This window comes from Suricata suricatta, chromosome 6, assembly GCF_006229205.1.
Source record: "Suricata suricatta isolate VVHF042 chromosome 6, meerkat_22Aug2017_6uvM2_HiC, whole genome shotgun sequence".
NCBI classification, from domain to species: domain Eukaryota; kingdom Metazoa; phylum Chordata; class Mammalia; order Carnivora; family Herpestidae; genus Suricata; species Suricata suricatta.
In genome coordinates, this window is record NC_043705.1 from 31,583,267 (window position 1) to 31,609,930 (window position 26,664).

General features: G+C 43.1%; 2 protein-coding genes across 7 annotated transcripts in view; both read right to left on the reverse strand.

The window, feature by feature from the left end:
* The window catches only part of DIAPH1 (diaphanous related formin 1), a 101,502-nt gene extending 90,722 nt beyond the window's left edge, over positions 1-10,780 (reverse strand). For all 4 annotated transcript variants that reach the window (XM_029942092.1, XM_029942091.1, XM_029942089.1 and 1 more), the window contains exon 1: positions 10,549-10,780. In XM_029942092.1, coding sequence (XP_029797952.1) covers positions 10,549-10,665 — 117 coding nt within the window. In that variant the 5' untranslated portion in view covers positions 10,666-10,780. The remainder of the gene's footprint in view (positions 1-10,548) is intronic.
* A 1,658-nt stretch (positions 10,781-12,438) lies between these two features.
* On the reverse strand, positions 12,439-26,629 carry HDAC3 (histone deacetylase 3). 3 transcript variants are annotated; one of them, XM_029942123.1, is made up of 16 exons: positions 26,507-26,629; positions 26,317-26,399; positions 24,856-24,998; positions 20,231-20,312; positions 20,045-20,101; positions 19,868-19,923; positions 19,343-19,476; positions 18,741-18,821; positions 18,292-18,365; positions 18,063-18,127; positions 17,697-17,753; positions 16,914-17,003; positions 16,730-16,788; positions 16,357-16,436; positions 15,901-16,058; positions 12,439-13,103 (listed from the first exon to the last, which is right to left on the reverse strand). In XM_029942123.1, the coding sequence occupies exons 1-16, from the start codon at positions 26,559-26,561 to the stop codon at positions 13,034-13,036; spliced, it is 1,344 nt and encodes a 447-aa protein (XP_029797983.1). In that variant the 5' UTR covers positions 26,562-26,629; the 3' UTR covers positions 12,439-13,033. The 3 variants fall into 3 exon arrangements, with proteins under 3 accessions (XP_029797983.1, XP_029797984.1, XP_029797985.1); XM_029942124.1 differs by lacking the exon at positions 17,697-17,753; XM_029942125.1 differs by lacking the exons at positions 26,317-26,399; positions 26,507-26,629 and adding an exon at positions 25,261-26,014.
* Between the last annotated feature and the right edge of the window lie 35 nt (positions 26,630-26,664).

Consider the following 26,664-nt stretch of genomic DNA (forward strand, 5'->3'; position numbering starts at 1 on the left):
CTAAAAATACCTCTGGAGGTCCCATGCAAATATGATGGAATAATTTTAGCACAGCCTCAATCTACTTTGCTTCTATGGCCAAATGAAGAAATTGAGGGAGAGCTATGTAGGAGTATAAGAGTCTAAGAAAGGAAAAAAAAGTCACTAGCACTTTTTGTGGAGACATAGACATTTCCTGAGGACTTGAAGACTCATCTTTGTCTTCTTTATTTAATACTCTATATAAACCTTTCTATAGCCCTGAAAGACTATGATAATAGATTAAAATAATATAGGGACTTACCAATCATTTGCTTTAAATGTTATATTGACAATCCCTATAGCACTGGACCAAATACTACTCCCATTCATAATGATACAAGTTGGTGGGACTCAAGTATGTAAAATAATGCAGAGATTTTTAATCCTGTTGACATGTTCCTTCATCAAACACAAAACAAAACTTGAAAATGGCATGTCTCTAAGAATAATAAACTTTTCTCAACAGAGTTCTTCTGATCAGGTACAGTTACATTAGTCCTTCTCTCTGCCTTAGTTACCTTGGTGAGACAGGACTAAGGTTTCTGAAACTGCCAATCTCCTACATTAAACCATAGAAACAGAGAACCTTGAAAATCATCCCAAGATTCCCAAGACTAAGATTAAAACTAAACTACAAAAAAGGATATTGCTAATGTGAGCAAAATACCAAAGGACTTACGCACCTCACAAGCAAGATGGGACATAAGATCCCCCCAAAAACACACCTCCTGCCCTGCCTCTATATATGTGTGTATATATATATATTTTTTTTTTCATTTACAAAAGACTAAAGAACACTTCAAATAAGCATGCAATCAATACTTTTACCGCACTAGGAAACTTTTTTTTTTTTTTAAGTTTCTTTATTTTTGAGGGAGCATGGGTGAGGGGAGAGAAAGCACACACATATGAGTGGGGGAGCAGAGGGAGGCGACAGAATTCCAAGCAGACTGCCCACTGTGAGTGGAAAGCCTGATGTGGGGCTTGAACTCATGATGCTATCATGACCTGAGCCCAAGTCAAGAGTCAGACCCTCAATGAACTGAACCACCCAGGAGCCCCTGCACTAGGGAACTTTTAAGAAATAATAGGGTCCAAAGATAATTTCTGATTGTTCCCACAATGGCATTTCCCATCTGAGTACACAGTTTGGCTATACAGCTTTGAGACCCAGCTGAGAATCATATTTTTAAAATCTAGATTTATCTCCAAAACTCTGAAAAGATGGGTGCATTAAAACTCATAAGGATTGTAAATCAAACTTAACTATCTAAATTCCATCTAGCTAGCAGAACCTTAACACTTATTCATGTTCTTGGATATGCTGATTTACTGTCACCATAACACATTCACATGGCCAAAAACTGCATTTTCAGTCCTGCCTTTTGCAGGTTTCTACAGAAAGAGAACCTAAAAGCCCTTAAAAGGAATAAAATAAACTGTATGAAGTGACTCTGCCTTTCTTAAATGATTTATGTCCCATATAAATCCTCTTGACTGTTATAACTGGGCCATTTCTCTTTGCCACAGACATACTCATACCTCTGAGCCTCTGTTCACACTGCTCCCCACACCATATCCCCTCCCTTCTTCTCTAACCAACCCTTGTATTTCCTTCCAAGGATTGTCATATCCCCCCTCTTCTATGAAGTTAACAAACACTGTCAACAATTCTATTCTGGATCATTTATAGAATTTGGGACGTAAATAGGAAAAACATTTGAACTCTTTCACGCCAATTCTCTAAATTACAAGAAAAGACTAAGAAAACTGGAATGCGTGCCGTTAAAAGTTCACAGGTTAATTGGAGCAAAGTCAAACTAAACAGGAATATTCAGTGGGAGTGGGAGATAGGGAATCTAGTCCTAGGTCTAGCTATAAATATGGACAGATCACTTTTCTAGGTCCGTATTTCTTAATGCATAAAATAAAGGGTTTGAATGAAATAATTTTCAGCATCCTTTTAACCTCCAGCACTCCAAGATTCTGAAACCTTGCTCTTCTGACTTAGTCCAGTCATATTTCCACTCAATTCCTTCACTTCTCTGAAATGCTACAGCTTTTTTTTTAATGTTTATTTATTTATTTTGAGAGGGAAAGAGCGAGAGAGAGAAAAGGGAAGGTGCAGAGAGAGGGAGAGAGAGAGAATACCAAGCAGGGTCCACACTGCCAGTGCAGAGACACATATGAGGCTCAAACCAATCAACTGGAGAGCATGACCCGAGCCAAAAACCAAGAGTCAGACGCTTAACCAAATGAGCCAACTAGGCACCCCTGAAATCCTACAGCTTTTAAACTCTCATGTTTATAGCCTCTGAGCTTCCGAGCTTTTCCTACCCATTCCCCTATTAACATGACTGAGATTACAATCTATTAAAAATCAAGGACTGAACCTGTGAAAGCAGCCACATGACTGGTTGATCTTTAGCCTTTCGGACCCAGAGTAGATCCATGTGGATTCAAACAAACAAGAGAAACTCTATTCTCTACTCTTGGCCACCAGTCACACAGAAAATCTTAGTTCCGGGTACCTGGATCTTGGTGGTGAGTCTTAATTATTAACCACAGGCAAGTAACTGCGAGGTCTACAGAACAAACATCAGCAGGCCCCAGACTCAGAAGAGACCCCGGAGATACTAACCATTCACAATCTTCACAGTCAAGTTTCAGGGGCACATAGAGAGGATTTTAAGAATACCATATGCCAATTCTAAAATATAGAAAAGATAACTGTTGGAGGTAGTCTAGCAACAGCTTCCTCCTTCCCACTTGTCACCACTACTTGCAGCTTTTATCAGTTTAAACTACTCAAACGACTGATGGCTGATGCTGTTAGAGCTATTTCATTTACACAGAAGGCTGTCTTTAAAAATAACTGGCAACTTCTTAATAACTCATGAGCCAGACAGAGGAAAGATTGGTTCTGATGCACTGAAACTGCTACTTCTTCATGTCTAGAAAAGGTTTAATTATAATTCTTGCAATGATTTCAAAGTTTAAATTCCTAAATGCAAAAAGCAGTTACCCATTTAGCCACTAGGTCCATCTAGACCCAGTACTTCTTTCCAACCAAATGAACTGGAGGAGAGCCCAGTGTTAATAGACTACAGTCATCAAATGACTAAAGAGATGCCACCAAAATTTTCTATGAAATTCCTAGCAGTGAACACTCTTTTATACTACAGGTGCAAAAACTGGACACTTGTAAAATGTCAGTATAAAGCAGTAAATACAATTTTTTATAAAATAAGCTAGACCTCAGTTTGAATCCTAGTTCTACGAGCTAAAGCAGGTTTCTTAATCTGAGTCTCAGTTTAATGACCTATAAAATTAGAACAACAAAAGTACTATTTATAAGATTGAGTTAGAGATTAATGAGATAATGAATGAAAGATCTTTAGCACGGTGCTAGGGCTGTATACATACAAAACACACCAATGTTATTACTACTGCTACTGCTGTTGTTACTATTACTCCCTGTCCTTTCAGTCTGGAATGAATTAATCTTCCTATCTGTATCAAGAGTAATTTTGAAGTGCCCTAATGGCTCAGTTGGAAAAGCATGTGACTCTTGATCTTGGGATCCGGAGTTTGAGCCCCATGTTGGGTGTAAAAATTACTTAAATGAATAAATAAATTAACACTTAAAAAAAGAGGCTAAACATTCATTAATATTTTTAGATAGGAAGAATGGCCTATACAACCTGTAGCTCACCACATACAGGAGAACAAAAGCTTTCTACCACCACACATTTAGATGAAAAGGACTCCAAGATAAATGGAGTCTCAAAGGTCCCCAATCCTGAGTATCAGAAAGGTTCCTGGTCTTTGCCTACAAGTGAAAAATTTACATCCTAAAGAATATGAGTAGGATAGAATTCATATATCCACAATGGAAAAGAAAAGAGCTACATCTATAAAATTTTTAAAAGAAGACATAAGAAGAAAATCTTAGGGGCTGTGATTTTAGCACAGATTTTTGAAATATGTAACAAAAAGCAAAAAGTTAAAAAAAAAAACTGGACTTCATCAAAGTCAAGTACTTTTGTTCATGATACCACAGTGTTAAAAAAAAAAAAATGGAAAGGCAAATCAGAGGAGAAAGAATGTATCTGCAAAAAACTTATCCAACAAATAACTTGCATTTAGACAAAAATAAAATTTCAGGGGCAGCTGGTTGGCTCAGTCAGTTGTGCATCCAACTGTGGCTCAGGTCACGATCTCGGGGTTAATGGGTTCAAGCCCACATCAGGCACTCTACTATTAGCATGGACCCCACCTCCAATCTTCTGTCTCTCTGTCCCTCCCCACTTGCTCACTTTCTCTCTCTCTCTAAAATAAACATTTAAAAAATTTTTAATTGGTAATAAATAAATAAATAAATCCTTAATGGGCAAAAAAAATTTTCAACAGACACTTCAGTGAAGATATGCAAATAAGTAGTTGAAAAGATGCTCAACATCATTACACAAATGCAAATTAAAGCCACACTGAAATATTATCAAATACCTGCTGGAATGGCTAAAATTTAGGACTGATCATAATAAGTGTTAGCAAGGAAACAGAACTGCTATATTGCTTGTGGGGATATAAAATGGTATAGTCACTTTGGAAAACAGTTTGGTGCCTTTTTAAAAAGTTAAACACAGGGGTGCCAGGGTGGTTCAGCTAGTTAAGCATCCAAGCACCCCTGGTCATGACTGCACGGTTCCTGAGATTGGGGCCCCACATTAGGCTCTCTGCTGTTAGCATGGAGCCAGTTCCAGATCCTCTGTTTGCACCTATCCTCAAAACTAAATAAACGTACTTAAAAAAAAATTAAATGTAAGGCAGCTTTTTCTGAGATGTAAGCCCAGTGCCAAGGTATACCCCTTGGTTTTCTGTGACTTGCAGGATCAAAGATAGTTTATAAATTAACCTCTGTTCGATCCTTAAAGCAGGTTAAATCTTAAAAGAAAATGCAAATTCTATGCTTTCACACAATAGTATTTCTAAAACAGGGAATAAATCACAGCATCAAAAATCCAGGAAAATAATCCAGAACACCACCAATTCTACCTCTACCTGCTACCTTAAAATGTCAAAGTCCTACCACCTAAGGACCACTTACTTAGCCACCACCAAGGATGGAATTTCCCATCTTCCATAGAAGAATCCTTCCACGTAAGAATGCCATGTGTCTCGCTTAATTCAGTTCCACTATACTTATTCTCCCTTGTGTCCCCTTATCTGTTCCATCCCCCTTTTCAGAGGAAAGAAATTTAAGCAAATATTTATAGGACAAAGTGAACTATGACTGTCAGAGAGCCAAGCTACACAGAGTCAAGTTTCTTCAATCTTTCCCCTCTGTCACATAGCGTCTAGTGTATCCATTCCCCTTATACCATCTTTCTACTACTCTAGCTATTCCATGATCCTGAAATTTACTAAATGAAATGTAGAATTCAAAATTTCCACTTCTTCTGAATTCATTTATCCAACATCCACTCCATAGCCCCCTGGTGTTTCCAAACTTCAAATGTAAGAAGAGACTGCTGCACTGAGTGGGTGTTTGGGCTTGATGACATTTAAAGTCCTTCCAACACTAAAATTTTAAGGCTACCACTCATAGCAAGCTTTAATATTGAATGGAAGAACCTCAGAGCTGAAACAACGATACACCCAGTTATCCTGTAATTGGTGGTAAAATTCATTGAAACACTGGTCGTAATGCTTCTCTTCCTTCAGTTATTCTTTTACTTTATTAAAAAGGGTTCCTTGGTTCTAATAAAATGTTTGAAGAAAGAAAGAAGAGAGAAAGGAGAAAGAGAAAGGAAAAAGAGAGGTGTAAAATAATGTGTTCCCAGTGTTTAAACATTATTTTTCAATTTTAGCTTTGAAGCTTTAAAAAATTTTAGTATTGGGCACCTGGGTGGCTCCGTCGGACTTAGGCCCAGATCATGATCTCATGGTTCACGGTTCAAGCCCCGAGTCAGGCTCTGTGCTGATAGCTTGGGAGCCTGGAGATGCTTTGTGGATTCTGCATCTCCTTCTCTCTCTGACCCTCCCCCGCTCGTACTCTGTCTCTCTCTCTCTCAAAAATAAATAAAACATTAAAAAGAAAACAACAGTATCAATAGCTTTTACCACTCCTGGTTCATTAAAAGCCTGGCTGCCCATGGGACTGGGCCCTGTCCCTACAGAAGCAGATAGGGAATAAAACAAAGAGGGAGGGGAGGATAGTAGCTGGGCAAGGGGAGAGAAGGCTTGGTTCGGTCTGCTTAACCCTAACTAGGGGCAAACACCCAATGCTGCTTTGCTCATTAGCAAGAGGTAAATTCTTTCCTAAGGCTTCCAAACAAAAGTGAGAAGAGGAAACTCAACATAATAAAGAAAAGCACTTAAGCAATAAAATACATAGCTTGTTTCAAATAGAAATGCTTTTTGTAATCATGAATGATTTCAAATAAGACATAAAATGGAAAAAACACACTATATGAACAAACCTTTTCTCTATAATTACTACTATTTCTTAATAAATATGATTTTAAGCTGTTCTAAATTTTATGTCATATCACTTTGTCTTGTAAACGTCCATTACATTTCACTGAAAATATAATACCAAGAATATAATGCCAAGAATAATACTGGCAATCCATTTATAACATAGAGAGCCCCATGGGCTAGCAAAAGGTTATTCTATCACAGAGGAAATAAAATTAGCCTATTCTGATCCATATGCCCAACAACAAACTTAAATCATTTCTCACTTGTTACTATTTTCTTAAGTTTTATAATATAATTTGCATGTCATAAAGTTTTCAGCTTTTTATAAAAGTATCCCAACATTTACCAACTTTCCCAAGGCAGAGATTTTAATTCTGAGGCAGTCCCTCAGTCTGACCTCTTATGAGGGAGGATTTCCTTTGAGACAAGTAAAATGTAACATGATCAAGTGGATCCTTGGGTTACCTCTTTAAAAACAAGGCAGGAAAAAGGGCAGCAATTTTTAAGGTATCACTCTGTCATCTCAAACATCTCAAAAACATTCCTGTAGGCTCCCCTCTCTCTTTCCAAACTAAATAATCCCCGTGTTTATCATCCTAAAAAAAAAAAAAATCACATGATTTGTATAAAGCTCTCTGTATACTCCCTGTTTTCTGCAACCTTTTGATTAATGTCTTAAGAGAGAAGCAGATATCTACACGAGCAACTCCACTTCTTTCATATTCTTTATCTTCCTTACTATCTGTTTAAAATTCTGCCTGACATCCTTTACCTTTGACTACTCTCCGTTAGGACAGACAGGCGTCTACAATCAAACATTTATACTTTCACTATCACTCTGCTTTTCACAAGGCATGAACTGTTGCTTGGTGAAGAGTCAATACAGTGACATCCAATATTAAACAAGGTTTAAAAAATTATGTATTTTCTGTCTAATCCCAAGGAAAAACTCGCATTTTACAAACTTATGCCTCTAGCTGAATCAGGAAGCAATATTCCTTCTCAGAATGCATCAACTTCTTGATTGTGTAAGACACTGAGTTTAGAAAATGCAGGAATACTCTGCAGCCTCCAACACCCTGGATGTAATTGCTACCTTTACACATATTTCAGCCAGCAGTTTATATGACACCCACATTCATCACTGCTGAAAAATCAGAAAACATTCTGTTCATTTTGTATTTTTATTTTCTTCATCCTAAGGGCCTTTGGAAGGAACTGCCACAATGCTGGAGAATGGATATACTTATGGCCCAGGAGGAGAAAGATTCATGAAGAATCAAGGGGAAATACCAGGCAGCCTGGCTTCAGCGACAAATATCAGCATCTCTTAAAAACCAAATATTTTTAGAAGGTGATTCCCAACCACTTTTTAAACTTCAACTCCATATGCTTTCCACCCAAGATGCCTCAGAGGGTTAAGAGTCTATCTTTGCTAATATGTGAGCTCTGCCTTCCATTGTTGGCCTGTACTTAAAACTTGCATAAGCCTGGAAAGGTACGTAGCAACTAAAGAGATGAGAAATTCCTTAGATGCAAACCAATTACCTTCAGGCACACTAAGTCCACACCAGCCCAGGTTTACAAAGCAATAACTTTATTGGTATTCCCGAGGACACACACTCTAGCAAAGGTGGAGCAGGTAAAACAGCTTTTAGCTTGCAGTTCAAAAACCTAAGCCATGGGTAACAAAAGCACACCAGCAATCTTTCCTCCTCCCACCCACATATACACACAGACACAAAGAGAAGTGGATTGCAATGCTTCTCCGGGTCTCTCACTGCCACAGAGTTCTCATAAAAAGAAAAATGACAGAATATTCTGATGCCTTGAGGTAAGTTACAGTTGGCAAGGAAGGGATTAAGGAGCACTACTTTCTGGAAACTTTCCAGTCCCTTAGCTCTGAATGCAATTCTCCTCACTACCTGCACGATAAGTTTTTTTTAAACAATTCAGCAGGTTAAGAGTTAACACCAACACCTCAGAAAGAAAAAGAGAACTTGGTTAGGCTCCACCCTCTGAAAAGCAAATACCAAGAACTCCACCCAGCATACACAAGACTCATTCCATGGACATTCCGAAACACAGGTGGAAAAAGTTAAGTTTCCTCAGGTATCTCAACTTCAATTCACTTCACTTGCGAAACACGCAAGTATCAGATAAAACAAAAGCACAAATACAATTCTATTTAAGGACCTGAAAAACATTTACAAGCCACAGAGTTCACTATATATCAGCAAAAATAGCTGGAATTTGGGTGAGGAAGGTCAAACAGTACCCATGGAAACAAAACCAAAACAACAATAAGAGATTGTGTGTGTGTGTGTGTGTGTGTGTGTGTGTATAATACATACATAATTTAAAAAAAGGATTACTGGCCCTAGAACTTAATTCTTAGAAGGAAAGCTCTCTAACTAGAGTGTTAGTTCCTATCCTAAACAAACATGAGGAAATGTTTCTTTAATCACCACTGGGGGAGGTTCCTCACTACCATTAATTCAACATTTCTGGGGGGAAAAAAATGTACACTAGATTTAAAAAAAAGAAAAAGGCAGTTACTGACAGCCCATAAGTCACTGGAAGGACAGTCCAGAAGCACCTGCCTTGCTAGAAATAGGTAGGAAGAGATGAGTCACTATTTTAATTCTGCTTAGTACTCTCCACATCTCAATCCTCTAGGTTCCAAAGCAACACGTTCTTCCTGTTTCCATCATTTTATCAGTTTTGTTCCCAAATTTGTGGAGCTGGGTCAGAATACTAAAGGTCGGGGATAAAAGAGAGAAAGAGCAAAGAGAATCCATTTGGTTAGCAGAAAGAGATACCGTGGTGGCGGCACAATTACGTGGAAGAAAAGACTAAATAATAAATAACTACAGTTACAACTAGCAACGATTATTAATATCCAAGACTATTCCTCTCTCTTGGATAGTGCTCCATATCTTTCAAAGCTTTTCCAGTAAAAAGCAAGCTAATAGCTCCCTGGAGAGAGGAGTAAAAAAGATTTAGTGTGGGCAAAGGTAATGAAATATGATAGTGTTACATGAATATCAGTATTCCTAACTCGGAATGGAAGTCAGTGGCACCTGAGGACAGCTATACTCTTGTACAGGTAAGAAAAGGTATGTCACTAGCCTGTCACACAGGAGGAGGCAGAAAAGTTGAAATGGTTTTCATGAGCAACACAGAAAAAGCAATTCAATTACTCAGAAACTTCTCGGACTTGCAGCCTAACTTCCTCCCCAGGAGGGAGGTTTATCACCATCCTAAGTCAAGAAGGACATCATCACGAGAGAAGTTCTAACCCCCTGAAAAGTGATAAGCAACAGGGCAAAGAGGCAGGTTCTCGGGATGGAGGAATACTGGGAAGTAAATTAATGTCGTGTCCAATGACCACAGGACCTGGGCAGGAACCCATTCCTGCAATCACAAGGACAAACGTCCAAGGGGGGGAGGGTAGGTAGAGCCCAAGTCAGGTAACATTCCAGAGGGGAAGGATTATCAGGTGACACCGGGCTGAGGGCCCAGAGCCGGGGCCAGGAGGGAGGAAAGTTAGCAGGTGAAAGGGATCAATCTTGAGAAGGAAGTGACCTTTAAGAGAAGCAAATAAGAGGATACCAAAAAAAAAAAAAAGGGGGGGGGGAGGGTAATAAAAAAACGGACCCAGAAAAACACCGAGGACAAGATAGGAAGGCGTGTGCGGGTAAAAGAGGAAAAAGAAAGGAAGTGGGACTGAGAGGGAAGAGATGGGGCTAAGACCCGCGGGGCTATGGGGGCGGAGGGCAGAACGTGCGGGCTGAGGGGGTGAAGGGAGCCTCGAGGCTGCCGGGGTAAGGGCCGGGTGGGACTCCGGGGATTCCCGAGGTCCCGGAGGAGTAGGATGTCCGGCGGTGGAGCCCAGGACCCAGCAAACGGAGGAAGGGAGGCGCGGGGGCGGCTCCCTAGAGACAGGCGTGCACCCCTGGGGCCGGCTGCGGGGGTCGCCGGGGACCTGAGGGCGGTTACCGGGCTAGGCTGAAAGAATCGGGTGGGAGGGACACTCACAAATTTCTTGGATTTGCCGCCGTCGCCGCCCGCCGCAGGCAGTTCATCCGGGCTCCGGCCCTTCTTCTTGTCCCGGGTCCCGCGGCCGGGACCCTGGCCCCCGCCGAGAGGCTCCATATCCAGGTTCGCGCTGGCAGTTGACCCCGCGCCTACGCCGCTCCCGCCGGGGAGCTCCCGACCCGCCGCCGCCGCCGCCCAGCAGCTAGCTCCTCAGCCCGCCGCCGCGCCCCGCCTCATTAGTATGCCGGGCTGCGCGCGCCTCATGAATATACAACGGCGACGCCTTGCTCCCGCCCGCCTGCCCCACTTCCGCCCAGACCCACAGCTCCTACCAATGGAGGAAGGGAGGGGGTGGAGGGAAGGCGCGGAAGCAAGCTACCTGCCTGGCGGACTTAACCATTCGGACCCACGTCGGGGGGGGGAATGGTGGAGAGTGGGCGGTGCAACCCTGTGGCCTCGACAAGAAACGGCGCCACCTGGCGGTCGCAGAGGCGCAAGCCTACCCGCTCCCACGCAGTGCACACGTGGCTGTAAAGCCTGTACCCTCTCACATCCTAGACCAGGATATTATCTGAACCAAAAATCAAATGAGAGAGTGTCATCGTGGTCGAAAACCCAGTGCGAGTCTTCCAAGGCTAATACAGTTTTCATGTGTGCAGTATCAGTGGGGCACATGAAAAAAATTTAAGTGACCGCTTATTTAAAGCTATGTGCCTGGAACAGAGGGTGGTCCAGAGCCAAGTGCTAAACCGCAACACAACTAGCCCTGGAGTTAGATTCCCTAGTGTTGAATCGCAGGCCTGCTATTTCCTAGTGGTGTTTTTTATTCTGAGAAACTAGTTATTGCCAACAGGTGACCACTCAGGAATAATAGTTACCATTTGCCATGCATTTGCTCTAAATCAGACACTATGCAAAACTCCGTGTTTTTCCTCACTGAATCCTGGCATTGCCATGTGACAGACTCCACTAGTCTCGCCATTTTACAGATAGAAAATTTGGGACTTTTGAGAGTTAAAGTGACTTGCCCAAGGGCATATAAATGATAGAAAAAAATTTAAACCCAGATTAGTCTGGTAAATCCTATGTTTGTTTGACCGGATACTCTTGACAAAAACCAAACCTGAGTGAAAAGAACAGGTATTCTCCAAGAGTATGTTCTTTGCTCAACCAGCTTGATTTCTCCCTCAATAATCTCATCCATTCTCCCAGCTACATCTGTTCCTCCTGTGAAGTGTGTTGCCCCCATTAGGTCCTCAAAGTATGGACTGAATTATCTTACCCACAGCTGACAAAAGATTTCAAATATATGTTCCTGGAGGGAACTCTGAGACCCCAGTGCTTGATCTAGGGCCTGGGATATTATTTTCTAAGCCAGAGCACTGACAGGATCAAAGCACGGAAGGAATGATCCATCTATCATTCTTCTTTCTCATACCACTGTCTACATCTGCTATACTATTTACCTCACTCCTTACTGGATTATGAATGCCAGGGAAGGGTCCACAATTGTGGCTACTATGGTATCTAGCATCATTCTTCAACAAGACAGTTAATATAATGAGCAACCACTAGGTCAGGCACTGTGCTAAGCACCTGACGTTTTATCTCAGTATATCTTTACAAACTAGCGTTACCATTCCAAATACCCAGATTCAAAAACCTGAAGACATCTACTTCCTCTCTTAAGCCAGTAATTGCTCAGGTTTGTCTACCTCTTAACCAGAATGCTCTATGAACTCCCTATATGTGAGTAACATAATCCACGTAGAATGCATACACAGGGCCTAAGATTAGTGTTGAATAAATGTTAACTATGATTTTTATTGCATTCATTATTACCTCCATTTCTTCTCCTTTCATACAGGCAACTAGCAAGAATTAAGAATATTCCTAGGAAGGCAAAAGGTACAAAAAATACCAATTTGGTTTATTGGATAAAAACAGTGGTAAAATGGACATAAAGCCAAAAGTTAGAAAGGGACATTTTTACATCCTCCCCCGACTCAAAACTGTACTTCCCATCATCTGAGGTTAAGGTGTTAGAGAGCCAGAGCCCTCTAAAATCCCTCACTCTTCACCTGCACTGAAAACAAGGCTTGCTGTGGGAGAAACCAGAAAAGGAGGAAGCCAGGGGCAACTTCACTCCTGTCTAACACCTTCATACCTAAAAGTCTCTGGGTTGGAGGGAAGGAATAAGGGGCCAAAGTGGCTGGGACTGGCCTGTAAGGCCCATTGCCCAAGATGTCCTACGGGGAAGCTATCCTCGTCCCCATCCAATCCCTAATAAGTACCATTGTCAGGCCTTGGGAAAAAGTAAAGGGGATAGATGGTTCAATAACCAGGGGTGGTCCCCAAGCCCTCCTCCAGCACTGGTACAAGCTCTGAAGGTGACCGTCCAGGGCTGTGGGTACCACACCTTTTCCCTCCTGCCCAAACAAGAGGTAAAAAGGAATTCCTTGGGATATAGCAAGCCTAGCTGCTCTTAAATCTCCACGTCGCTTTCCTTGTCGTTGTCATGGTCTCCATCATAGAACTCATTGGGTGCCTCTGGCCTGCAAAGCAAGGGAGAGAGGTCAGAGTCCTTTTCCCCAAGTTCTCATCTTCTCTGACACAGGCACCCTCTCTGGAGCCACGTCTTAGGCCCTTTTTTTCAAGGAACCACTTCTATCCTGTTGGCAGAGACTGGTAGCAACCCATTCCATCCATTCATGTAGTCAGTAACCATTTACTGAGAGACTACTCTGTGCCAGCCACCATCACACGCCACAGCGATACAGTGGACAGTAAGTTTGATAAAATTTCTGCCTATCCTTAAAAAACTTACCAAATAAACAAGACTGACAACAACTAACAAAATAAGGAAATAAAGATGATAATTTCCCATGGTGGAAAGTGCTCTGAAAAAATGAAATAAAAGGATCTGAAAGAGCATGAACAGAAAAAAAAAAAGGGTTCAGGCAGAATTATTAGAGACAGCTGTTCTAAGAAGGTAAGCCTTCAAGTCTGAGAAGGAGATGGCCAGGCAAAGACCTGAGGAAGCTCATTGCAAGCTGCCAGAAAACCAAGTACAGTGTATTCAGATGAAGGGTGATGGATGTATTCCAGTAGGAGCACGGAGGCCAGGATGGCTGGGAGCAGTGTGCGGGGAGGAGAGTACTTACAGATGAGACCATGGACATACACAAATACCAGCACGCAGGGCTTTCTAAAGCCATGGTCAGAGAATGGGGTTTTGTTCTAAGAGCAATGGAAAGGAGAGGGGTAAGCAGGAGAGTGAGGAAAGGGATGTGAAAGCAACCCAGGGCCCAATAAGTACTCCATACTGGTTTCCTACTTTTTGGAAAACTACTCTCTGGGAGAACAAGAATAACTGAAAACTGAATTACCTTGCGCACAGCTTATGATAAGCGAGCGAGAAGGGAGAAAGTTGTCAAAGAGAAACCAGAGAACAAAGTCAAGAAAGGCCCTCTCTTCCTAGTAAGCAATGTCTCAGCTACCTCTGAGGGCATAAGGGATAAAGATGTGGCATCGGAGACTCAGGTTCGACTCTCAGTTGTGATATTTAACTAGCTGTAGGACTTTTGGCAAATTAGTTAACCTTTCTGAGCCTCAGATTCCTCCTCTGGTAATATGAGCATAACAGCCACCTCTTAGGGTTGTCTGATGACAGTAGAACAATGACATGGTGATACATAGGTTTTAATATAAAGCACTTAGTATTGAGTCTGATGTTTAGCAAACCCACAAAAAGTAGTCATCCTATTACAACTCTACAAGGGCTATGCAAGCTGGACCTATACACATCAAAGAACAGGAACTCACTGAGTGGTCTCACAGTGAGGTAGGGCTTAGGACAAGAGGCCTGAGGCTTCTGCTGGCTGTTGAGAGGGGGTGGCATTATATAGAGATGATGTCCGGACACCAGCCTTTAGAACCGGAGATGAAAAAGCCAAACTTTGCCAAAAGGAGTAACTTCAAAACAAGGTTTTAAGAAAGTCAATTCTAGAAATCAAGCTGCAGAGATCTGGAGAAGTTGACAAGGAGGTGATAGATTAAAAAGGAATCCTTAGGCCAGAGGTTCAGACGCTTCCTCAACCAGGAGTGGGAATAAGGTGGTGTTCATGGAGGAGGAGAGGAGCGGTCCCAAAGGCCCAACGGTAAAGCCCAGGTCTAAAGGAGAGTCTGGAAGCTGACCTCAGACAGAGAAGCAGATTCTGGAAGGGACTAAGAAGGGTCAGTCAGACTCGGAGCCAGCTTGAACCGCTAACACTGCGTAGGAGGTGCAAGCATCCCGCTGTGGTCATCCCTCAGTCACGTAAGGGTATCTGTTCTCCATTAAGTCCATCTGTTTCTGCACTTCTGGGTTCTGCTGTCTTTTCCCTCCATTTTTCAGAAAACCCTATTTTGGGATGGGGGGGTGGGCAGCTCTATCCTAATCTCTTTTTTTTCACTAACTCAGCACATCTGTAAATATTTTAGTATGTATCTCAGAAAGACTTAAAAAAACATAATTATCACACCTGAAAAAATGAATAGAGGAAAGAAATCAAAGAGTCTTAGAGAGTATGTAAGCAATGACTTTGAACCTGGAAGAAGCATGTAAAATGCTGGGAAGATTATAAACCATTACAGATTTTTTGGAAGGCAATTTGGCAGCAAATATAAAAAGTTTTAGTGCACAAAGCCCACTCAAATAAGCATGCAAAGATGTATATGTGTATGAGAGGGTTCATCACCATATTCTTTGTGATGGTAAAAATAAATGGGAAATAATATAAATGTCATCAATGGTACTTGGTTAAGATTATGCTACGTCACACAATGAATATTAGACAGTTAATAAAATAATGAAGCAGATCTATAAATAATCACATGGAAAGATACACTGTTTCATTAAAAAAAAAGTTGTAAATTATAGAGCAACCTATATAGAAGAATCCAACTTGCATTTAATAACAAAAGATGCCACAAACTCTGAGAAGGAGTGTGTATGTGTGTTTAGGTTCATACATGCATGCTGAGTAGTATACTGATAATCTAGTGAAAAAGGTCTATCAAAAAAGATATAAATCAAACTATTAACAGTGGTTACTTTGTGGAACTGGTCTGGGACTGTGTGAATGCAAGCTTAACAAATTTTGGTGTTGTTCAAAATTTTGACAATAAATTACTTATTCGTGGCACACCCACACACACAAAGAGTGTGGAATTGCAACAGACCAAAAAGTAAGCATACTAATGAAGCTAAGCCAGAAACGATTAAGCTAATGCCTTCCAATTTACTTTTTCACTCTTAACTTCCCCGACAAGCCTGCTGGAAGCCCCTGCTATCAAGTCACTGCCCCAGACCTGCTATAGTTCTCTTCAGGACCCCTCTCCTCTGCGTCAGCCTCGTCAGTCCTGTCATAGGTCAGGAGGTCTGCAGGCACATCATGAATCTGGACGCTGGGTGCATGGTTCAGCATCTTCAGGTTTTCAAAGATTGTCTGGCGAATCTGGTCCAGATACTGGTTGAGGATTTGGAATAGAGAGTGAGTGATTCCCAGAGCACCCATTTTTCTAGCTGCCTTTCACCCGTACCTCTTAGTTCTAATCCCTTTCTGAATCCTACTTCAAGTCCCCACCTGATAACTGTCCCTCCTCCTGACCCCGAGTGCCTCTACTTGAACTCAGGCTGCCTCCTAGCTGATAAGAGTTATAGTGACAACTAAAGAACTTTCTTCTCTTCTCTGGTTTCTCTGATTTCATCCTGGACCTCTCCTAGCCTCCCCCGACCCTTGTGTTCAGCTTCTCCAAGCTGCTGACCTGGCGTGAGTTCTGATTTTCAATGCGGGTACTGACATCTGGATGAAGCGTGAAGTCCGGGGCAAAGTACTCGAAGTATTCTAAGCAAGGAAAGGGAGATCAGAAGAGAAGGCGTGGCTCAGAGACAGGCAGGTCCTGAGACTTCCCAACCTATATCCTTCCCATCCAAACCCCTGCAAAATAGCTGTCCAATCTTTTCCCTGCTCAGGAGTTCAGTCTGCAGAGCTCCTAGAGTGTCAAATCTCCAATCTATAATAATAGTAATAATAATAATAATAATAATAAAACAACTCCCATCTGCCTTCAAACCAGGCCATTCAGGGGTCTTCTGAGAATGGCTTCCTGCTATGGGGTATTACGGGGTGGTCCTTACCGCTATAGGGAAGCTCCTCACTAATGGCCTCTTCTACCAGCAGCGATGTTTCATATGTCCTGAAGCCAAACAGCAGAGTGGGCTCAGCTGAGCAAGTGGCTGCAGGGCCCACCTGGCCATCTTTCAGGGAGCCCCCAGCTCACAGTGGACAAGGGGGAGGAAGAAAATCAGGGAGTATGCTCACCAACAGCGGGCAACATTTCGGACAGTATAGCCACCACCACCGAGCACCAGAAGAGGGATATTGAAGCTCTTCACATATTCGACGCATTCCCTGTTAAAAGGAACCAGAGGAATAGCTGGAGAAGTCCTCAAAAAGTCAAACTGTACATCTCTAGTTATTGCCTGGAGAAAATATTCCATATTCTTTTTTAACATTTATTCATTTTTGAGAGAGAAAGAGACAGAGCGTGAGTTGGGGAGGGGCATAGAGACAGGGAGACACAGAATCCAAAGCCAGCTCCAGGCTCTGAACTGTCAGCACAGAGCCTGACACAGGGCTTGAACTCACAAACTGTGAGATCATGACCTGAGCCAAAGTAGGATGCTCAACTGACTGAGGCACCCAGGTGCCCCGAAAAGGTTCCATATCTTGATTTAGGTAGTGAAATTTATTGACTTACACTCTTGACATATGGGTACTTTATTATATACAGGTTTTATCTCAATGAAAATTTAAAAAAACAAAGTGCACTCCTACCTCCATCTTGCTCCACACTCACCCTGGCACCCCACCTGTTAATCAACTATTCTCATCAATGCCCCAACAAGTGCTGTCAGTTCTAGCCTCTAAAATAGAACTCCAATCATGTACATTTCATTGGTCACCTTCTCCACCTAAACTCAAGCACCACATCTGCTGGACAACACCAATGGCTTCCTAGCTGGTCTTCCCCCGTCCACTCCTGTCCCCGATGCCCACCCCAATCCTTTCTCCATACAGCAGTCAGAGCAGTCACTTTCAAACCTGAGTTGGATCATGTCACTTCCCTGTTTAAAATCTTCCAGCAGTTTCCCGTCATATCTGAAATACAATCCAGACTCTTTACCAGGAGATAAGGGCTCTGTACAACCTTGTCACTGCTGACTCCTCAGGCTTCAAGTCAAACCGCCTCCAGCTTGCTCCCTGTGTTCTTGGCTCACTGCTGTGACTTCATCTCCTCCGCTACACCAGCTCTTCCCTGTCTCAGTGCCTCAGCATGGGCCCTTCTCACTGCTTGGGAGTGACTCTCCCTATTCTTCCTGTGGCCCACTTGCTACCTACCCCCACTTCGTGTATCGAGGCCCAAAGCCACTTGAAAACCTGGGGGCAGGGAAGGAAGACAAATCTCACCCATGTCCTCGAATGCTGAGGTTGAAGCAGCCCAGACGATCACAGCCCAGAGAGTCAGCTCCACACTGCAAAAAGGCAAAACCCCAGGTGGCTGCTGTGAGATAACCAATCAGAACATCCCAGATGTCCTTCCCTTCCCTTCCCTGACCAACACCGGGGCTCTCCTCCTCCCTGCTCTCCTCCCCAAAGCCCAGGCAGAGCCCTCTTGAGGATGCACTGACAGTATTACCTGCAGCACAATGCATGTGGGTTGGTAGAAGTCCACCACCTGGTTGATAACCGGCTGGAAAAGGTGCTTGTAACCTGGGAGAGGGCCAAAGATGGGCACCTGGCACCCCAAGGGGATGGGGAGACAGGGAACAAAAGGAAAAAAGGGGTTGAGAGAGCATGTAGCCCAGGAAAAGAGGCAACCCTAAGAACCAAATCGTTGGTTCTGAACTTCTGAATGGGGTCCCAGACCCCTTTGAGTGACTGATGAAAGCTAATGACCCTTTTCCCAGAAAAATGCACCTCCACATAACATGTTGCATACAATTTCCGGGGGGGTTCATGGTCCCTCTGAAGGCCATTCATCCTTAAGGACACCTGGCCCAATAGCAGACAATACCAGGCAGAAGAGGTTAATTCAAGGAGAGAAAGAAGAGGTCTAGCGTGCAGGGAGAAGGCTTCAATACTTACTCTGGTCATCAATGCCATCCCGCAAGGGCACATTGAGACAGTAGTAGCGGCCACTCTCTGCTCCGACTTCATACATATCACCTATAGGGAAGCGGAGAGTAGACTGTGCGAGCCATCTGCAGAGGGCACTCACAACCCAGCTGCTTCAACCCCAACCTGTACCCTGAGGGCCTCTCACTACATCTGTGTCCCTCCACCACATACTCCCTAGAGCCGCTTTGCCTCTCGTGGCTTGCATTCATTCAACAAATAATATTTGAGGGCCTAGTATGAGCCAACCTATGTACTAGGCGCTGGGGATCTAGCAGTAAAGGGAATGAATGAAATGAATGAAATCCCACCAAGCTTACATTCTTGGCAGGTTGGTATGATGAGGAGGGAGACAGTAAACAAAACACCACAACAAATACAAAGAGCAGTGAGTGCTCTGAGAGAGGCAAGCATGGGTATGTGACAGAGTAGCAGGGAAGGAGGGATTACTTGTGGTGGTCAGGAGAGACTTCTCTGAGAGGCCACCTGAGCCGAGGACTGAAGGTTGAGCAGGAGACCATCACAGGAAAGAGCTGAGGGAGCAAAGGGGACAGTCATCCCTATTCCCATACCTGTGCCAGGAAAGAAGTAGTTTCCATATTTGTGGAAGGAGACCGTCATGACCCGGTCAGTGAGGTAGAAGGCTTCCTGAACTCCATCCCCGTGGTGGATGTCAATGTCAATGTAGAGTACCCGAGGGTGGTACCTGGGACAAGGGCCAAGGCAGGGTCTGAGGTAGAGGGGAACCCCAGCAAGAAAACCACCCAAAGCACTCCTCCCAAAACCAGGTCTGGAATTATGAAGAGTCTGCTTCAGCCCAAGTCACCTGAAACCTAATGCCACCAGTTCCCTAAGGGCAACCCTGGTGCTCTAGCCTAGAGGCAGGGACAGGAGAAGGATGTGCAGAGAAGACTGAAATGTGAGAGCAGGCAGCAGAGAGTTTGAAGACCGCACAGAGGAGGAAGTCTGAGTAAAGCATTAGGAACTGTGGAGAAGCTAGCATGGGGGTGGAGGCCAGGGTCAGGGCCAGGGCAGTCTGAGAGACTTCCTCAACCACAGGTCTCACAAGTCCCTCCAGCTCCTCCCAGGCTACTTACTTGAGCAGCTCCAGGATGCCAATCACAATGTCATTGACATAGCAGAAGCCAGAGGCCTATAGTGAGACAGTTGTCTTACAAAGAGAGGAACGATTCCTCTACCCAGCTGCCCCCTGCTGTCATCCTGACCACCTACCCTGGGGCAGTCATTGTCTCCCCCATCATCTCCTCACTCACCTCAAATTTCTTGGCATGGTGCAGACCACCAGCCCAGTTAATGGCAATATCACAGATCTGAAAGACAAACATCCAATTCATAGTCCTCCTCGCCCACCCCCAAAACTGGAAGCTCAGGTTCAGGATTAAGGCCTTGAGCAGAAGGACCCACAGGAAAGGGAGAAGAGGACTCGGGGCCATGGTCACCTTGTTGTTCAGCTGGGTTGCTCCTTGCAGAGATGCGCCTGTGTAACGGGAACAGAACTCAAAGAGCCCGGGAAACACTGGGCTGCAGGGAAGGGAAGCAAGTCAGAGCCCTTTACCTCCATCCAGGCCCTTCCTACACCTCTTCTCTGATTCCAGACCCCTCCAACTTCCAACTTCCATTCTTTAATAACTTTCTCCCCACCCACTATGCACCCAAGTTATGTGCAAATTTATTCAACAAATATTTTGGACCAAACCATGCACCAAGCCCTGTGCAAGCCACTGGATGGAAAGTAAACATTTAAGTCTGTCAGGGAGTTGGTATCCTGGCTGGAGAGAAGAGGAGGCAGCTTAAGCAACACACCAAAAAAAAAAAATTTTGAGAGAAAATATAAACTTTGCTATTCTTAAAAGATTCTTTTATGCCTATCATATTTTAACACGATGTTCAAAATATTCTTTAGAATCACACATTTTTAAGAAAAAGCTGTATTCCCATATACCTGAAAAAGTAATAAAAGTAACCCACAGAAAGCTTTTAACAAAATATGTGGTACCTAGTACTCGGTAGGTTAATAAATGTTAGTTATAATTATTACCATTTTTTAATAAAAAGAAGCTTAAACCCAGATACAAAAGATTATATATTATATGGCTCCATTTATATAATACTCGAGAAAAGGCAAAATGTAGGGAGAGACCTCAGATCAGTAGTTGCCTGGAGCTAAGCTAGAAAGAAGAGATTGACTGTAAAAGAGTATACGAGCCCTTTGTGGAATAATGGAAATAATCTATACCTTGATAAACACTGTCAAAATTCTCAGAACTACAAAGCTAAAAAGGGTGAATTTTAGGGGTGCATGGGTGGCTAAGTGCCTGACTCTTGATTTCTGCTCAGGTCATGATCTCACAATTTGGGAGACCAAGCCCTACATCAGGCTCTGAGCTGACAGCATGGAGCCTGCCTGGGATTCTTTCTCTCTGCCCTTCCCCTGCTCTCTCTCTCTCTCTCTCTCTCAAAATAAACAAACTTAAAAAAAAAGTGAATTTTACTGTATGCAAATTTACCTTTATAAAGTTGGCTTATGAAAAAGGAAAGGTTTAAAAGATCCCTCGTTTTTGGGGCACCTGGGTGGCTCAATTGGTTAAGCGTCCGACTTCGGCTCAGGTCATGATCTGAGTTTGAGCGTCCGACTTCGGCTCAGGTCATGATCTGAGTTTGAGCCCTGCATCGTGCTCTGTGCTAATACCCTGCTCACAGCATGGAGGCTGCTTTCGATTCTGTGTCTCCCTTTCTCTCTGCCCTCCTCTCAAATATGAATAAACATTAAAAAATATTTTTTTAAACAATTTAAAAAATAATCATTTAGCTAATACATTTGACCACAAAAAGAAGCGTACCGAGTTTTATAATTTCTCCAAGATTCTGGGAAGAATTAACAATTGATACCTAGAAAACTAAGCAAATGAAAAAACAATGCAATTATTGTCTCCTGGAAAAACAATAAGGTGTACAAATTGAAAGATGAAACTACTATACTATTTTACTCTCTAGCAAATGAATTTTTCAAAGTTATAATGATGTAAACATAGAATACTTATTTAATAAAAATAGTGATATAACTACATTGTGAAGCTGGGAGGAAAGGGGAAGCCAGGGAGATGGTATGAGACTAAATGCTCATGTCGCATACTAAGAGCTTAATAGAAAACACTTGAAGTTGAAAAGTGAAGAAATGGCAATATAAGCATATTATAACAGGCAGTATAATAGGGTAGAGTGATTTAAGAGACCAGATTCTAGAAGCAGATTACCTAGGTTCAAACTTTGACTCTTGAACACCTAGTAACGATTACGAGGTTGGCAAGCTGTTCAAAATTTCTGTGCCTGAGGTGCCTGGGTGGCTCAGTGGTGAAGTACCTGACTCTTGATTCCATTTCAGCTCAGGTCATGATTTCACTCTCTCCCCCCTTCTATCTCTGTCCCTCCCCTACTCATGTGCCATTCCGCTCTCTTTCCTCTCTAAATTAATTAATTAAATTTAAAAAAAAAATAAAGTTTCTGTGCCTAAGTGTCCTCATCCGTAAAGAGGAGACAATAGCGGACCCTGGTTCACAGAGATTGATGAGATTAAATGAGCTAAAGGCTGTGAAGCATTTAGAACACAAAGTAGGCATTACTTAAGTATTATAGATTATTAGGAACAATAGTAGATTAGTATCAGTTCATTGAAATCCAAAGGTAAATATCAGAAGAAATAGCTAAGGACCTGAAAGTGGCTGCCACTGGGGAGAGGGATTTATGGATGGGGAGATAGGTCTGGGATTGCTTTTTTCCCCCCCATTAAAAGCCTTGCAGTATAATTGGGCTTTTATAGTAGATTAATTTGAAAACAATCAGAAATTAATTAAAAGGGGAAATCCCTGATTCTCATCTGAAATACACACATAAATGGAACTATAGCTTAAGTTTAAGAGCACAACCAACACAGTGCAAAGAGCTCAGTGGTAGTATTCCCTAACTACACAGAGAGTGGTTACAGAGCCCTAGCTGTGGCCTGAGGGTGACTGCATTGTCTGACACCTATAAAGTGAGCTCAGAAAACAACAGCAGCAGCAATCACAAAAAACCAAGGAAGCTCCCAGGACAGCATGCAGCCAAACACCAAATGACCAGGGCAGTGTGTATAGGACAGAACTTTGCACCTGATGTGGTCAAGAAAGGCTTCATGGTGTGATGTTTCGTGGTGGTATGAAGACCAGGAAGGCCTTGGAGAGGTTGAAAGAGGAACAAATGACATTCCAGGAAGGAATTCAATGCACGCAGGGGCATAGGGATAAGCCTGGGAAGGTGCTCAATGACAGCCTAAGAAGTTGGCTTCTATTTTCCAGCTCAGAGTGTTTCCATTGGCATGACTTTCAGGGAATGCTGAACTGTTTAAAAACCTGGGCTCTGGATCTGAATGCTGCCATTTCCACTGACTCGGGTTTGTGACTCGGGCTACTTATGTAAATCTCCTCAAATTGTGGTCTCCTTATGCCTAACTTAAGGCAAAAGACTATAACATCTCACTGTTGATGTGGGAATTAAGTGGATGTACCAGCAAACCTGAGAATAGCAGAGTAAATTTTCAATAAATAGTAGCTGTTGCAGCACACTACAGATTAACAGCCTGGTTTCCTCAAGAAATAAATTCAAAGTAGAGAAGGAAACTCTACAGACTAAAAGTCTTAAGAGATGTATCAACCAAAAACAATCAACAAAAAGAACAGTTTAGGAGAGAACTGGAGAAATCTGAATACTGACTGCATATATGATGATATTAAAGAATCACTGTTCATTTTTTAGTAATGATAATGACAATGTGTATGTGGGGGGTTTGTTTTCTTTTGTTTTTAAGTTTTAGACTTAGAGAGAGAGAGAGAGAGAGAGAGAGAGAGAGAGAGAGAGAGGGAGAGAGAGAGGGAGAGAACGAGTAGGGGAGAGAGGCAGAGAGAGAATCTTAGGCAGCCTCTGTGCTCAGTGCAGAGCCAGACATTGGACTTGATCCCAAGACTCTGGGATCATGACCCAAGCTAATAACAAGAGTTGGATGCTCAACTGACTGAGCCACCCAGGCACTCAAGTGTGTATAGTTCTTTTTTAAGAGTGCCATTTGGAGATACACAATAAAGTGTTTACAGTTTCAAAACTGTTAGATTTGCTTTAAAAAGATCTGGGATGCAGATGAAGTGATTGGCCATTTGTTTATGAATTGCAGGTGGTGATGGATATATGGGAGTTCAGAAATGTTTGAAATTTTCCTAGTAAAAAGTTTAAAAAATAAATTGAGTAAATGGTAGCTATTATGATCATTACATTTTCATGAATATATACGAGAATGTAAGCAAGGATAACGGCTTATCTTTGATATACACTCCCTTCCCCAAACCTCTGAGTCTTCTTTGTATGAAAAGCTCAATGTAAACATCTCTCAATGTAAATCACTCTTGTTTTTAAAACATTTTGATAATTTCCCTCTACTCTAGGGGTAAGAGCCTCAATTCACAATAGGGCTATTATACTATTTAAAGGCCCTGAGCATCCCTTTAGCATTGATTCAGATCACTCTGTTCTTCATTAACAGTGGTTGATCTTTTCTGTTTCTCAAATAAGTGACTTACCAACCTCAAACAGACCCTCAGCACATGCTGTCCCTATACCCACTGATTCCTGCCCTTATATTCTGTCCTCCCAACCACCTTTCACCTAATTACTTCCTACTCTTGCTTCACAGATGAGCTTATCTGCATTACTTCTCCTAGGAAGCCTCCACTGACCACCTCAAACCCAAAATGGTTAATTCTCCCAAGTATACACTCTCACAGTTGGCCATGTACCTCTCCTTCACAGCACTTAGCACAACTTTAATATTATTTGTTGGTGTGTCTTATTGCATTGCCAGTACTTAGCACAGGGCCTGGACTAGAGCAAACAACCAATATTTGTTGAAAAAAACAAATGAGTAAATGATGATTTACTGACAAATAGGCCCCCCTTCATATGTTCCCATTGCTGCCAGGAGACCTCATTCAAGCATTCTCCCTGAAATGGCTGGCATTAAAAATCCCAGGCCTCCCCTCACCAGTCATCGCCCACGTTGAAGGCATTAAGGCTCTTGGTGAAGCCTTGCATATTGGTGGGGCTGACTCTCTGCAAGAAGTCGATGTAGTCCTCAGAGTGAAAGCGGCACATGTCATGCTGGGAGGCCTGGTATGGCTTGAAAACCTCGGGATGGAAAACATAAGGTGAATCGAGGTAAGATCAGTCCCATTCATTGGGATTAGACTCCCCACACTGACCCCAGCCCCGCAGACTGTCCAAAACCACACACAGCAGCAATCCTCTCACCCCTCCAATCCTTGTTATTATATGAAGCAAACATTAGTAAAGATGAGAGGCTCTGATTAGCCAGGTGGGGTACTATGATCAAGCCTCCCAAGGACCAGTGGGCTTGCCTTCTTCCCACTTCCAACCCAATCTTTCTCACCTTCTCAACCCTGAGCCCTGATCCACCGGCACTGTTCTTTCGATCTCCTATTTTTGATTCTTTCCATACTCGTCTCCTCCCTGTGGTTCTGATTCCACTCTCTCTCTCCGCTGAGTTCTTAATTTTGGAGTTAAGTAATTTGGGATTTGTGACAACCTTCTAATTAAAAATCAAGGTGCCAAGGTGCTAAGCCAGAGATTTATTAGCTTTTGAGGGGTTCACACAGTTATTTAGAAACTGGGCAAGAACAAAAAGGTTCTCTCCCCAGAAAATGCACACAGGTAGATATGAGCAAACAATTTCAAAGGATTCATAGTATTGTGCACTAACATTACCTCAGTCTTTTCTATAACCATTTCACAGCACAAACAGTAGGGAACACTCATTCATACTGTTGGCTAATTCCCCTTGTGACCCAAGAGGGCTAAACCTGTTATATCACCTATCACAACTATAAATTCCAAACTGGGGATTATTTGTCTCCATGTGCATATCTGGGAGATAGGATTGAGTAGCAATTAAGTAGACCTGTATGAGGGTATTCTAAGTGGATAAGGAAATAACCAGGACATACGTTCTCTTCCACACATATACACATATTTGCACACAGGCCTGCAAAGTCCTCCCCGGAGCTCTAGCTCCTTGGAGGCGAAGAAAGGTGGTGGAGAAGGGGTGGGAACTGCGGTGGGAATGCTTCACATCCACATAGTGATCCAGGCCCTCTCTCTTTCTTGACGCCACAGCACTGTCCATACCTCAAGATGCTGGGGAGGAAAACATCTGCCTTTGAACCCCACTCCACCCTAATCATAAGCAAGAGGTTGGTTCACTGGAGGTCAAAGGTAAGCGACCTAAGGTCAAAAAGTAACTCCCATTAAGTCGGTGGATCCACCCACCAACACTCTGCCTTAGGGCGGGTGCCCCTGACTCCTGCAATCCAACCTCCTCCCCACCCCAAAGATAGGTCGCACACCGTGCTTTCAGTGCAGCCCACCTATCCTAGGGCCTCCCAGCTCGACCCCACCCTCAAAACACAGCAGCCATGTTGGGACTCACGATCATTTTCTTATAGAGACCGTAGTGCAGGACTAGACTATGGGTCAAAGCCAAGCGATGGGGCTTCATAGGGTGCCCTGCCCCTGGGGGTGGGAGAAGAGAGTTTGTCAGTTCCCGTTACTGGAGTTGTAGCTCCCACCTCGTAACTTCCGCGTCCCGAAACCCCTCGCGTACAGCCTTGTTCCCTCACCGTAGTGGAAGTTGCCCACGTCAGGGTCGTAGAAATAGGCCACGGTCTTGGCCATGGTGCCGGCGGGAGCAGGCCCCGCTCCTCTGCCACCCGCCTGGCCGCCAGCCCCACCCCCGCTCGTACGTGCTGCGCAAGCACGCAGCCTGCCTCTGCGGAAC